The following is a 14,276-nucleotide window of genomic DNA, read 5'->3' on the forward strand; positions in this document are numbered from 1 at the left end:
TGCACATAAAGAAACACAAAGACAAGTTATAGAAAAAGGTAACCATTTATTCAAGGTATGACAAGGATATTTACAGTGTTCATTTGCTCAGAATAAGGTCCATCCTTATGATTTTTAAAGCAGCAATTATAAATTACATTTAAAAGGGGAAATGTTCCAAGCATGTTTCTGTTACGAGATATTTTTACAATGACAGAAACACTTTAAGGCTAAGTTATTTTGACTTTTGCTGCCACCCACATGTATCTCTGCAAAACTGTCTCAAAGACAACATTACCTTGAGGGATAAAGACTATGCTAAATTCAACATACAATTTTGTTCCCTCAGACTCTTTTCACAACAGTTCACATCTGACAAAAATTGACTTTTGATTTAAAACAATGGATTAAATACAAGTGAGATGAACTGCCTAATCCCGGCATTTCAAAGGGCTAAAAGATCATAGACAGCAACACATTCATCACCTCTGAAAGACATCACCAGCTTTTTTGTCGATGAAGATACTTCAACTTACCCAGCAATTTTTCTTTCAGTCAGAGCTCCACAGTCGTGTGGTGCAATCCACCTTGCCCATCACAGTACTTTTCAAAAGACAAGAACAAAATTCTTCAGGTAGCTGACTTCGAATGTAAATGATGAACACTGTCTACTTTAAACAGTACTTGATTCCCACAGTACAGACCAGTGCTCTACCAAAGCAAACGAGTTTGCTAAACTGCTGTAGTGTTATTCTCTAGTCATTTTAACACACAACAGTTCTACAGGAGCAGTTAAAATTGGCTTATTTCTTGAGGTAGAAGCCACAAGTCATATTTAGTCCTGTCTGTAAACTATAATACACATGCCAACAGGCAAACACAGCTGTTTTTTGTCATTTATAAAATAAAACCGCTGATTTTTCAGATGCTATTCATTGAAAATATAATGACATTTTTTCTCTGAATCATTTTGTGCCTGTTTAAGAAGGAAGCAAATTAAACCTTGGGAATAGTAGATTGTGGCTATTTACACAGTTGTAATGAAAATAAACCATGGTATACATGGATTCTTCTTAACTTAGAAGTTATTTTGGAGAATACCAATGTTAACTGCATAATAAAGGGGAAAAACCCCAACCAAAACCCACCAGTCACTAAACCTTTAAGACCACCTAGCTACTTGAAATACTAACATTGCATTTTGATAACCTTTTTAGGATTAAATTTAAGGGAAAAGAAAGTTAAATACAAGAGAACCCCCCCAAAGCCTGCACAAATACAATTTACTTATCATGTTTTGTTAGGCAAGGACACTACATACTAAACCTACTGAAAGTGCATGATGTTTACCATTCCAATAGATGCAGAAACACAACCCTTGCATTAGTAGGGGACATTTATTCCAGGTTAGCTGAGAAACTAACTAACAGCAAAGTTGTTGCTGTGACTGATTGAAGTTTTAAGTTATATGAAGATAACCCAAGCAACAAGTTACATAAGGAGATTGGCACTTGATATTTAGTTAGCCCCATTAGCTCAAATTTCTCCCCAGAGACTCACACACAGAACTTTAAGTTTTCCTTTTATTACTGTAAAAAATAAGTCAATTTGTGGTTCCAGAGTAAATAAAGAAACCTTGGTTTCAAACTGTTTAAAAACAAAGGTTCAGATTCTGATAAGATACATTTCACAGGCTTCACACATCAGCACCTTAACCAAATGCATTTTTTTGTGAACTAAGCATATTTGAAAGTTTTCACGTTAGTGACAGGGGGCTACATTCTCATCTGGATGCACGTAACATGACTCCAGGAGAACAAACTGGAAGGAGTGCAAGTCAGTTTCCAGTTTCCTGTGGAGTCCTACATGTTCAGAACCAACATTTAAGACTGAAGTTAAAGATTGACCTTTTGCATATTCCAAAATGGAAGGCAAATACAATCAACTTACATTTGGCTTTGAAACATTAAGATAACAATGTTTTATTTCAGCCACATATTTACAAAAATGTTTACAACAGAACCGTGTAGGGTTTCCTTATTTTTTTTTTGTCATAATAGACTTGAAGATGAATAGTCATCTTAACCTTCATGCAAAGACGTATCTCTTGTTACACAAGAAGTTTTCTGTTTGTGGTGGTTTGGTTTTTTTTGCACTCTCAGAATAGCAAGCAGAGGGTTGGATAAGTTTGGGTCACCCTTGAAAATGTAAGCCTGTTTGCTCTACTGCACCTTCAAAATAAGGAGGTAAAGTACAGGCACCGTTAATTCCACAAGGGTTCATTGCCTCTAGAATATTTTCCGAAACCAACAATAGTCTTCAACAGTTGTAACATGGGTTATTCTGCGACTGTCACCTCTTCAGTTTACTTCCTGAACTCTGGAGTTACTTTCTAGAAGCATACTTGCTGAGCTTCTTTTCTAATGTATAATGTTGACTATACATTTTAAATTAAACTGTTATGTAAAGAATGTAACAAGCTTTTCCTTTGTACACAACTTAATCTTTGTGCTGAGTATTCTTCAAAAGGATTTTATAAATAATACAGTAAGTTTAGAATCAGTCTTCTGCCCTCTTGGCATTATACCATGTTGTTGCTTTCTCCAACTTTATCTACAAGCTGTAGAAAAGGAGACAAAAAGGTTTTAAGTAGCATGACATTTATGTACAGTGAAGTTACTGTCATATTACTTGCTATTTGCACAGTTAGTATGCGACTGAAAATGAGAGTCAAATAGTACTCACCAAAGTCTCATGACTTAAGTTTGTGAAAATTAAAAATCTTAACACTGCAATTGTGTTTCTGCATGACATGTTTTTCTCTTATAGACATTAACAGTGCAACATGAAGATGCAACCGAATGAAAAAGGAAATAGAAGAATGCAGATAACACTGCTAGCTTAATGATTAAAACAAAACAATACAGTATCAGCCACACATGCATTAGTAGACCAAGTAAGATATTTCAACTGACCATTACTGTGGATTCTCTTCTGAGCCTACGTAGGCTTTGAATAAAACATTAACAATTATCTTTTTAAAATGAGATTTAACCCCATTATGATCAAATTAAATATGACTAAGATCGATCAATTGACAAATGACACATTCAATTGATCATAAATTATGAGCCAAAACTCGGCCGAACTGTAAGGTTGGAACAGATTATCTTGAACACTAATTTTTAAAAAACAGGCTCTATACATCTAAGTTATACCCTCTATTTATTTTTTAGCAGTAGCTATTAAAACTGTTGCTTTAAAGACTAAGTTTGAAAAATGCTTGTGTTAAACTACATACAGAAATTAGCACAGTAAAAGTAGTTGACTGAAACACCCTAGATTACCACCTTTCTAGCACCTCTTAATTGTCTTCAAATCCCTGGCTCTTTGGTTAACAAAATGGAAAACCGCTCTTGAAAAAATACAAATCCTAGTAAATAGTGAGGCATAGTCTGGTGCAGTGGACCTTAATAAATATATCTGATGAATGATTACGCATCATGAGGTTTTTTGGCTTCATCAGACAAGCTGCAATTTAACATTGAACTACACAGTTTGCTTTTACAGGCCACTTTTCATAAATATATCCAAATACTACACAGCACAGCATCCTCCTCGTCATACAGACAGGAGAAGCACCACATAACAGTGGCATGTTCTTCCTATCTGGTCACCTAGGACCAACAGTGAATCAGGAAGCAGAACCCCAAGTCTATGAGTCACAATCCAGGGCTCTTTCTACTTCACAACTTGCACGCAGGGGCAGCTTCTGCAAAGGTGTCCTTTTGTTCCTTTTACAAATAGAAGTCTCTCACTGGGAATTAATGGGATCTGTATGGTGCAAGAACTACACAGGAATACTCTCGAAGTCACTGCTCTAAAGTTATGTTTGCTTTGTTTCTGATCCATTTCTACTATTGCTATAGCAAAGGAATAAAAAACAGCACAAGCTTCAAATTTTGCATGAAGTACTGAACACTTACCGAGCTTATACCGGGTAAATTCAAGAGATATCCAAGAACTGGAACTCTTCTAATAAAGCCGACCACCACAGGAAAGAACCCCCTTTAGGTAAGATATCAGAAGACTGTATCAACTTTTTTAAAATTAAACTATTCTCATATCGCTACAAAATGAAGCAATAGGAGGTAGCTTGTTAGCAGCACAATAATTATACCAATACAGTAAGTTTACCATACATTTAGCAGAGAAAGGAGAAAACCAGGAAAGAAACTATACTTTTAAATGAACTTAGTTTTCCTCATAGGTAGCAACCCTCAGTCAGCTCTTTAAAAGATAAGTAAAGAAAGAATACCCAACTTAGTCAACAGAACTGATGCTCCCAACTGATTTCTCAAAACCATCATACAAATTTTGAGATAATTTCTTTTTACATTATAGGAAATACATTCTTGCAATACCCAGTGTAAAAAAACCTGAAATGAATTCTGACTAATCCTCTTTGCAGCCACATATGTTACTCTTTACATTAAGTAAATTAAGCATGACAGAGTCGTATATTCACTTACTTCAAAATTTTACATAAAGTCAAGATATTTTAATCATGAGTCAGGGGGTGTTGCTTAACATAGCTGTTATGGTATAGCCCCCTGCACTCTTCACTTTGTCTCTGCAGCAGGAAAATAAATTTTCTATGGCTGTTTCTCAGCTGTTTGCAGTCAACTGCAGCAAGTCAGTTGGTGGTAGCATTGTGAGTTCTCTTTTGTTGAGCTATACATTCCTGCTTAGAATAAAGATTAACATGTAATGAGACCTCAGCCACAATGAAACAGTGAATTTTCACAAGTCATCACCCTCTTTCACTACACTAGTAAGAACTACTTGCTGGGTAATATCCATACCAGCAAGTTTTTCCCAGAGATTTTCTTTTTTTAAGGAAGGGATCATTTCAGTGGTCCAGTAAATTGTGATGCAGGGCACACAAATCACTTGTAATGGTGTAGCCAAGAATTAGGGATAGTCAGTACAGGAAGGATAGCATTGTTAGCCATAACTCTGGATGTTTGTAATGTGAATAAGGCTCCAAAGGCAGCTTAAAGAGTACATGAAGAGATACTGTCCCATAATAGCCTTCTCCAGGTAAATGCAATCTAAGCATGTGAAGGTATGGCAAAAGACTAAACCTCTGATGGGAAACTTGTGGCAACATGTTAGATAGAGACAAGAAGGAAAAGACATTCTAGATTTAAATGAGAATAAAAGAATAAGTGTGTGTCTCACTTGGGCCAGATGCAGCTTGAAAGAAGTCAACCCTTCACATTCCTGTAATTTGTTAAAGTGTTCTTGGTTACCAGTACCTAATCCTTGCTTTGTGGACAACAGAGGCTCTGCGATTACTGCTACGGAGTGTATGAAAGGTGGCTGTGTAAAAGTAGTCTAGGTATGCAACACAATAACCTAGAAGTAAAGATTCTAGAGGGATCTGAACACCTGGCAGAACTGGTTTAGTGGTCTAAAAATCAAGAGAGACTGAAAAAACTAAAATAGAGTGGCTTACATTTGTACTTAGTGTGAGCTGAAGTAGTTACTAGAACTGTTATATTGCTCAGTAAAGGTTTTCTGTATAAAAGTTATGGTAATCCACATGACCGGAACCATTAGGATACACAGAAATGCCCATCCTCACACCACACCGCCCTAACATATCCAAAGGGGTGTAAATTGATCTGGTATTCCTTGGGCTGAAGAAAATCATGTACTTCAGAGACCAATGATAACCAGAGAAGCTTTCTGTTATGCAATCAAACAAAGGATTGTGAGGAACTGTATAAACTGATGCTTGAGGAAAGGCTCCATTTTTAACTTCTTCAGAAAGAAGCAAGTTGCTGAAAACAGCATAATAGCTGAAATGATCAGGATTGAAGCAAAACAAAAAGCTTTGTTTGAAATAGTAACTAGCTAACATTGTAGCAAGGGATTTAGATTCCAAGAACCATTAAGCACTAGAGAAGATTGTCTAGAGATAAAACATTCACACCTGGAATTATCTACCCCTTGTTAATACTCATCTGGCTAAGGGATAGTCCTAGGAACCTAGGGATAACCACTGACCTTCTATAATCCCTTCAGTATTATTTTACCCTGCTAGCCCCTGGCTAGCACCAACAGATAATCCATAACCATACCAGCTTAGCTATAGTGATTTATAATTATTTTGAGCTGTTTCAAAAGGAGGAGTGTTTGGTTGGAAACACACTCTACTTGCTTTTTACTAGTTGATTAAACCCAAGTGCTACACATAAGAAGTGACAATGTATTCAGTGAAATACTGTGATTTTCAAAAGTTGAAGTAACAGAGTTCAGAATAATACAGAGTAGAACAATAAGAAGCATTGTTACAATTACAAAATTAATTTTCAGGAATCTCACTGTCTTCAGTAGGAGGCAAGATTTTTTAAAAAATATTTAAACATTTTATCTAAACTAGGTAAAATTGTATGTTAATCTTCTATTGAGTGGAAAAAATGAGCGCCATCAGAACACTGCTTTAATTTTGATTAGCAGGAACTGTTATTATTTAGCTAGTAGCTGAACATTTCAAAATTATTTTAGGGGTCTGTTATTAGATTAATAAACATTAATGAAACAGTCTTCATCTGAACAGAAGTCCAAGAAGAACTAAAGGTCTCCCTTCTTGCTTATTATCATATGCTGTACTTTGTTCTATAGCGAAGTATGGAACTTCAACCATGGAAATAAAGCTAAATATATACAAGTTTCAACAAGTCAAATTCTTTCACCATCACAATTGCATTTATGAAGAAGTTAAATGACACACTGTGAAAGCTATAACATGTATCAAGATTGCTGTTCAAAAAATAAGAATTTTCATTTTTCCTTAAATCAGTTGAGATAATGCAAACCAAACCCAGTAGTACTAACTACACTAGGGCACAAATGTAATGAAATGTGGTAGAAAACATCTTTTCACTGGGTTACCATCGTAATGAAATGGTAAGGTTACAAACCTAGGTTGTTTGTAGCCAAGTATTTTGTGCATTTGTTAAAGAAAAGAACAAGCTCTGCCCCGCCCCCAAGTTTCTAATTTGCATTTTTTTTAATGAGGAAATATTTAGACTTTGCACTGCTAACAATTTGGGCTCCCAGATATTTTATAGCTTTACAATTCTTTAGTTAGACATAAACAATGTTACCAAAGTCAGTTTGGTATATGCCTCACAAACATTAGCCGGTTTGAGTCTTGGGAAAGTACTTACCAACTTTTTACCACCTGCAAACATAAACCAATAATTTCACATAACATCTATCAAAAGTGAACATTTAAAGGATGCCACTTTGTCAGCTATGCTAAATGAATACATTTAGGCCTAGATACACCAGTTTAGAAAGGTATTTTGAAAAAAAGGTCTTACCTGAATAATAGGAAGAACCCATAAATTTCAAGGATCATTCCTATTAAAGGCCAACCAATGAGAACTATGAGCACACCACCCAGGAAAAAGCCTGTTGCTTTCATTTTGTGTTTTTGAAAGAAGAATCTAAATGTTCTTTCTAAACCGATAACAAAAGACAAGCCAGCCACAAATAAAACCTAGAAAAGAAAGAAGATAGCTAAGTTTAGGATGTAAACAGATATATATTCTACAAAATAAGACTGCATTTCTTGCACAACTTCTTTAAATACCAAAAGATAGATGGTGAGAAGGAATTTACTAGTGATTTTCTTTTGTAAAAGCCACCTTAACACATTTGCAGGTAACGTTCCAAATTCTTCTCTCAGCTGCTTAAAATTAAAGTGACTACCTTTGTCGTCTCTGAAAAACACAATACCAGCAAAAGACCTGGTGACATCAGTTACACCTGTCCTGTAACGTAAGTACAATCATTATACACACGCAATGCTGAAGCTTAGTGCCACTGGCAGCAAAGGTTGCTAAAAACTGAGAACTGACATGTTACAAAAGCATCTCTGTACTGTACCATGGACACCTTCAACAGCTTGTACTGATAGTGCAAAGCCAAAACAGGAAAACAGCTCAAAAGTCTTAGTAGTTGTCTTGTTTGTTTGTTTGCTGGCTTTTTATTTGTTGGTTTTGTTTGTTTTTTTCTGTCTATAGTTTTTCTACTGTTTACTAGTTTCAGTATAGACTGAACACTATCACACTAGTCCCAACTAGTCAGAAGTACTTTTAGAGTCCTTTAGCAACAGGAATTGTAATTATTTCAGCTTATAAGCATACAACTGGGCAACACTTTTGCTAAGGGGACAGTGTCTCAGATTTTACGCAAGGTTATAGATGAAATTTAAGTTTTGTATGTTATTGAATAAACCACTTTCTTACCACCTCTCCCACTTCTTCTGATATTGCCTTTTTTTTTTTTTTTAACTTTCTGTAAGGACACAGTACTTTTTCTTGCATTATCTTTGGTTACCACATAGCCTGCCATTGTCTCTTCCTATCTAGATTTTCACCATTTTCCCTATCTCATATTGTGACCTTATATTAGAAAAAAGTAAGTACTATTTTATTTTTTACTCTTCCACTATACACTCTATGGATGGTTCAGAACAATGCTTCAATTAATGCACCCAAATTCAAATATACATTTTCATATTGTTCTTCTGTCAATCTCAGTATTTGACTCTGCTGCCACAGGATGAAACCGATCAGTTTTGATCACAGGCTATCAGGCATCAGGAAGAGAGGATGTGAACATCTACCAGGCTGTGCTCTTGGCTGGCTGGCAAAGCTAAGAACAGCAGAGACACAGAGATTATCACACTCAGAAAACACCCTGTCATTTTGTATTTGCTTTGGATTTGGAATTTTGTGTACCAGAACTAGGATCTCTTTTCTGTGCTGCTTTAAGTGAAAACTTTGATTTCATAAAATCTGAAGATATTATATCTCTCTAATATGAAAGATGATTGGTTCTTCTAAACCCAGACTACCAGCAATTCATACTTCTTTCTTTGTTCATAAAGCACAGCAAAGCTACATTTGCTAGCATTTACAGAACACTTCGCTATTCTTATCCAAGTATATACTTAGGCTTGGCAGTTATCTTACAAGATCACAAAAAAAGAAATCATTAGTAAATGACAACCAATCTAAAAATCATATTTGCAGAAGCATAACAACTGTGGAACAAGCTGCTTCTTGTCTGACAAACATACTGCAGGCCTGACCTGTAGGCATGATATTTAGATTCACGTGAGCTGTTTAATCAGGAAAAAAAGATTCATTCATATCACTGATCAGAACTCTTTCTTTATACAAACTGCCACAGTATTTTTCATGATCCGGTTTCACATTGATAACAGATATTAAACTAAAATTAGAACAACATAATTAAATTCTAAACAGTGCAAAACCTAAGACTAAACAGAAGGCACTTACATTTCCAATAGCCAAAAGAGCTTTGTCAAAGAAGAGTATCATTCCAAAGAAAAGGAAAAACACTCCAAAGCCTGTTAGTCCCATTCCAATCTCTGAAAAACAAATTTAGGCAAGTAATAAACGAAAACCACAGTACCAGGAACAACTCACGCATAACAGTCGTAAAGAACTCAGAACGTCCGATCTACAGACATTTAAAACACAGAAAAACTCAGCCTATTTTATGACCACCTAAAAAACTTCCTAGAGTGTACAAATATAGCAGCCTCAGACACCAATTACTTCAGTACCAGAGAGATATATCTTTGGAAGCTGCTATTATCAAAAAAGTACATATTTAGAACTATATTCTGAAACTGAATGCAACAAAAAAATCATGCGTGCATATATACATATCACAAAGACATCCCTTTTGATTTACTGCTAGTATGGAGAAAAGGATTATTTTGTGAGCAGATAAAGCTTTGTTTTCCATTTGCAACTCTTACCCCATTATGTTTAATGCAGTAACGTAAGTAATCTGGTCCTTGCCATCCTCCTGAGACCTCCCATTCCACCTCCCATAATCTTGCATGGCTGTCTGCCTTCCCCCAACTTCTGGATCGAACACAACTCAGACTAATGCTGTAGGCTCTTTCCAAGTTACACATGCACTAATGGCTATTAAACACTAGCTTGGGTCTCTAGCCAGTTACCAATTTTCACATAACTAGTAGATATTGAGTATCTTTTGAGTTCTGTTTGTCTTTAAAGATTGCTCAAGAAATCCTGGGAAGGCAAGAGTAGGATGGAAGGCTTTTCTGAGAAACCGCACTAGGAATGTCAAGCTACCATTTGATGATAGCCTTTAAGGTATCTTAGAGACCATACTTAGAAATACATCCTACTTTTAAAATTAAACCTCTAAGACCTTCCTTTGACCCTCATGTAGATTGAATGGGAGAGAAGTAACAGGAACAGCAACACAGCTGCAAAAATCTTTGTACTTATCCACGTACTCACATACTGCTATCTCTGTCAGCAGAGAGTTTAGAAACCTACAGGATACATAAAACCAGCTAGCAAAACCAGCCATAACACTACAGGCAGGCTGGCAGCCCAGTTTCTGTCTGTGTGCGCACATACATAAATTTTGAAGATGCCAGTAGTTTTGTACAGCCAAACCTGAAACAAACGAAAACCCCAACCCACACTATCATAGCCTTCACTGCTGCTAGCCCGGTCTACCTATATGTATTTAGTTGCACTTATGACTGCAGCGTAGATCTAGCCGATTATTTACTTTGCTCGAAGAGCTCAAATTAAAGGAGTGTCGTTCCGCCTATTTCAGAACCTCCATTTACTTATTGCAAAAAATTTTCAAAAGACCTCAGGGTAAAGAGATTTGTTACATTCAGCTTCCCTAACTTGTGTAAGAGCTCATCTTTCAGCAAGGTTGCAGACCACATGGTGTTAAATCTGTAGTTCTACAGTACTGCCTGCCACTTTAAACTTCTGCTATAAGCATTCTAACCAACCTGAATTAAAACTAAGTAACTACAATTGATTTACTGCAGACATTCTCAGTACTTGTTTACAATGAAAAATGGAATTGCAAACTGTATTTTCAATGAATCTGCTGACTGAAGACAATATAACAATTGCAATCTGCCCTTTTCTCTAGTACTCTTTCCTTTAGAAGAGCAGAAGCAATCTGTATTCTGGAAGAAAAACACTTAGAGGCAAGACTCCAGAGGAATTACCAGCTGCCAATAAGATAAATATGCAGTCATGGAAAGCAAGTATTCATTCCTCCCACAGACACAAGCAAAGTAGGGATCTAGCAAGAAGGCAGAGGCCAACTCCCAACAGCTGCTGTAATTACTACTTCGACACTTCTTCTGTGTTCACTTGAAACACGTTTGTAATCACCTACCGCTACAACAAATTCAGATTCACTTTAGAAGTCAACCATATTCTCTGGTTAGTGAAAAGAAAAAAAAAAAAAAAAAAAGCACCATTCTCATAAAATTACTGCTGAAAAGATGAGCAGTGCAGGACTATTCTTCTCTGTTGCCAGTATATCAGTAGAAGGTATTACTGATTTAATTCATATCAGAATTGGGAAATATATTTGACTAGCATTCTTACAGGAAGGAAAAAAAAAAAAAAAGCACTGACATTTTGTACATAATCTTTGCAACAAACAACTAGGAATTTTTACAGAGAGTGTGAACTATTTTTAAACACTTTCTCCTGCACCAGAAGAGCCTTCCCATATCACTCAAATACAATATTTCAATGCCTATAAATGCAGAATCACATACTAGCCATGTGACAATTACTCTGAATTTTCTTTAAATTGTTATGATTTGCTGAGAGGAGGATGCAACGCTTTCTCAATGTTTCTGCAGAAATCTCGTAAACTGTGCAAGAGTACTGCAGCCCTGTATCAAACCAGCTTAGTAAATATTAAAAACTCAAAATCAAGATCTATTGCTTGTGAAAGTTCAGGGAAGACAATGCACAGCATCTAAAACAGAACGGAACTGTGCACTATGGGCTCTCTGAAGGCAAAAATTAATGCAATTTATGTTATGAAAACTTGCAAATTTTAATTATTTTGCTAGCTATACTTTTTAGTATTGAAAAATGGATTTATTTGGGAAAAACTAAGTGCATTCTTTTGCAGTTACCGGTGATTTATAACACCATTCAATGAATCACTTCAAAAATGTTCTAGAGTACAGCTACAAATTTAACTTTCCAAACATCAACCAATGCAGTCGTCCTCTCCAGGTATTTATCACACGATCAGTGACTCTATAGCTAACTCCATATGTTTTCCAGGCAGCAGTGAGTTTAAAATTATCTGATAAAAAATCTTCTGAATTTCACAAAAACGCAGGGGGGGGAATGACAATGGACAACAACGGACAACACGGCACACACAGACGGACACACAATGACACCCACCCTGAATGCCACAGTATTTTACTTGCTGGCTCTGATAGTTAGAACCAACAGAGTCAGCACTGGAGTTAGCTGAAGGTCCCAAATGAGGAACTAAAAAAAGTGAATACATGTCCTTTTTTGGCAGAGATTTTTTTTTTTTCCCCCCAACGAACACTCTGGACAGGAGACTAGGGGAATGGGCAAAAGGAAAGCCCACAAGGGTTTAATCAGTCAGAAATCCAAACATCAAACCCAAGGGTCAGTACCCATCCCAGTAACAGAGCATGGCACCTGAATTCCTCCAGAAATCATTAACTTTGAAGTCAGCTTGTTTGCTTTTCTGCCTGTCATCATCCTTGGCCTTGACTGGCTCTCCAACACCTCCATTTCTAGTATCCTGCTATCAAGTTAAACGCAATTCTTTTAATTTTCTTTTCTACATCTTTCACACTTACCCTCCTTCCTAACTGACACTACAGCGCTTATCATTCAGACTTGTTTCCTTTCATGGCAACCATGCCAGAAAAACATCATACATGAGACGTTAATTTAAATCAGAGACCTAACATTCTCAGTTACCTTGCAGTTTAAACTCTTATGAGCCTCTTTATTTTGATTTCTTTTTATTTTCCTTTCAGCATCTTTATTTCCAAGTATGCCTATTCCGTAAAAACAAAACTATGGTCACATACAGTACTTTTTTTTTCACTTCAGATTGAGTGTCAGGTCATCACCTCAAACCCCCTCTCTCAGTGTCACTTACAAACGCTGATAACGGCAAGCTACCAGAAACACTGTAGAGCCACCGGCACAAAACCAAACGGTTCCACACCACTCACGTCCACAGGGAGGCACACGAGAAGACTTTAGCTAATTGTTACTTTTGTTTACCGTTCAGCTTTCATTCATTCTCGCCATCCCCACACCACAGCACCCCAGCCGACACCAAAGAGCTCACAACCCGAGACAAACGCTAGCGGCGGCGGCGCTGGGGACAGTGCCCTCCGAAGGACGGGGGTGCCAGCCCTGCCAAAGTGGTCCTCTGCAGCCCGGCATCCCAGCCCGCCTCCCGGCAGCTCCCGGCACGGCTCGTCCCGCGGCCGGGCCCAGCGCAGTGTAACAGCCCTCCCGGAACGGCGAGGCCGGCAGGTGCGGCCAGGTGAGCTCCGCCTGCGCCCGCCCGCTCCCAGCCCGCGGCCGCTCGCCAGCCGGTGCCCGTCGGGGACCGCCGCGGGGTGGCAAACGGGCGTGCCGGCGGCCCACCCTCGCAAGCCGGACCCTCCTCGGCGACCCCCGCCACAGCGCCGACAGCCGCCCCTCCGTGCGGCGCTCAGCCGGAGCGCCCGGCCCCCAGCGGACGTGGGCCGCGACCGGAGAGCGGCTCTCCGCAGGGGCGCTCCGCCACAGCGGCCCGGGTCAGGGCCCTGAGTCCCGACCACCGCGACGGCGGCAACCGAGGTGCCGCGGGAGCGCGAACAAAGGGCGAGGGCCCGGGCGGACCAGGACCGGCGGGCCAGGCCCGCCCCACGCTGCTCGGCCGCCACCGGGATCCCTCCCCAGTCCCCGCCTCCCCGCTCCGCGGCTCGGCCGCCCCCAGCCCCACAGCTGGGCGACCCGGTCCCCACCTACCACCACCGACCACCGGAGGGAAGGGAGCAGCGCTTACTCTGGGTGTCGGAGAGGGAGATCATGGTGGCGGCGGGGACGGGAGCGGGGGGCGGCGGGCGCAGGGCGGAGAAGCAGCAGCTGCAACGGCCACGTCTTCCGGAAACACGCAGCCCCCTTCGCGTCGCCGCCGGGTGAAAGGGGACCGCCGATTGGAGGAATCAGCGCCAATCAGCAGCCGCGTTGTTCGCGCGGCTACGCCCCCTCCCGCCTTGGTGCCCGCCTCTCCGCTTTCATTACCGCGGACGGGAGTCTCGCGAAGCCGCTGCTGATTGGGGGAGAAGGGGTGAGCGCGAGGCTGACTGCGTACAG

The 14,276-nt window shown here is 39.2% G+C and overlaps 1 protein-coding gene across 2 annotated transcripts; it reads right to left on the minus strand.

The window, feature by feature from the left end:
• Window positions 1-26: 26 nt before the first annotated feature.
• Window positions 27-14,130, minus strand: GOLT1B (golgi transport 1B). Of its 2 annotated transcripts, none has more exons than XM_080392207.1 (5): window positions 13,966-14,130; window positions 9,366-9,457; window positions 7,377-7,555; window positions 3,966-4,047; window positions 27-2,599 (listed from the first exon to the last, which is right to left on the minus strand). In XM_080392207.1, exons 1-5 carry the CDS (start codon window positions 13,988-13,990, stop codon window positions 2,561-2,563), a joined length of 417 nt encoding a protein of 138 aa, XP_080248333.1. In that variant the 5' UTR covers window positions 13,991-14,130; the 3' UTR covers window positions 27-2,560. The 2 variants fall into 2 exon arrangements, with proteins under 2 accessions (XP_080248333.1, XP_080248334.1); XM_080392208.1 differs by lacking the exon at window positions 13,966-14,130 and adding an exon at window positions 12,879-13,901.
• Window positions 14,131-14,276: the final 146 nt, after the last annotated feature.

Source organism: Falco punctatus, assembly GCF_963210335.1.
Source record: "Falco punctatus genome assembly, chromosome: 6".
In the NCBI taxonomy this organism is placed as follows: domain Eukaryota; kingdom Metazoa; phylum Chordata; class Aves; order Falconiformes; family Falconidae; genus Falco; species Falco punctatus.

Bases quoted from the DNA above. Each gene is read 5' to 3' on its own strand.
- GOLT1B (XM_080392207.1), bottom strand. From the start codon at position 13,990: ATGATCTCCCTCTCCGACACCCAGA. The intron at 9,458-13,965 runs GTAAGCGCTGCT...TTTGTTTTTCAG, and splicing joins CTCCCTCTCCGACACCCAGA to AGATTGGAATGGGACTAACA. The intron at 7,556-9,365 runs GTAAGTGCCTTC...TTTCTTTTCTAG, and splicing joins CTCTTTTGGCTATTGGAAAT to GTTTTATTTGTGGCTGGCTT.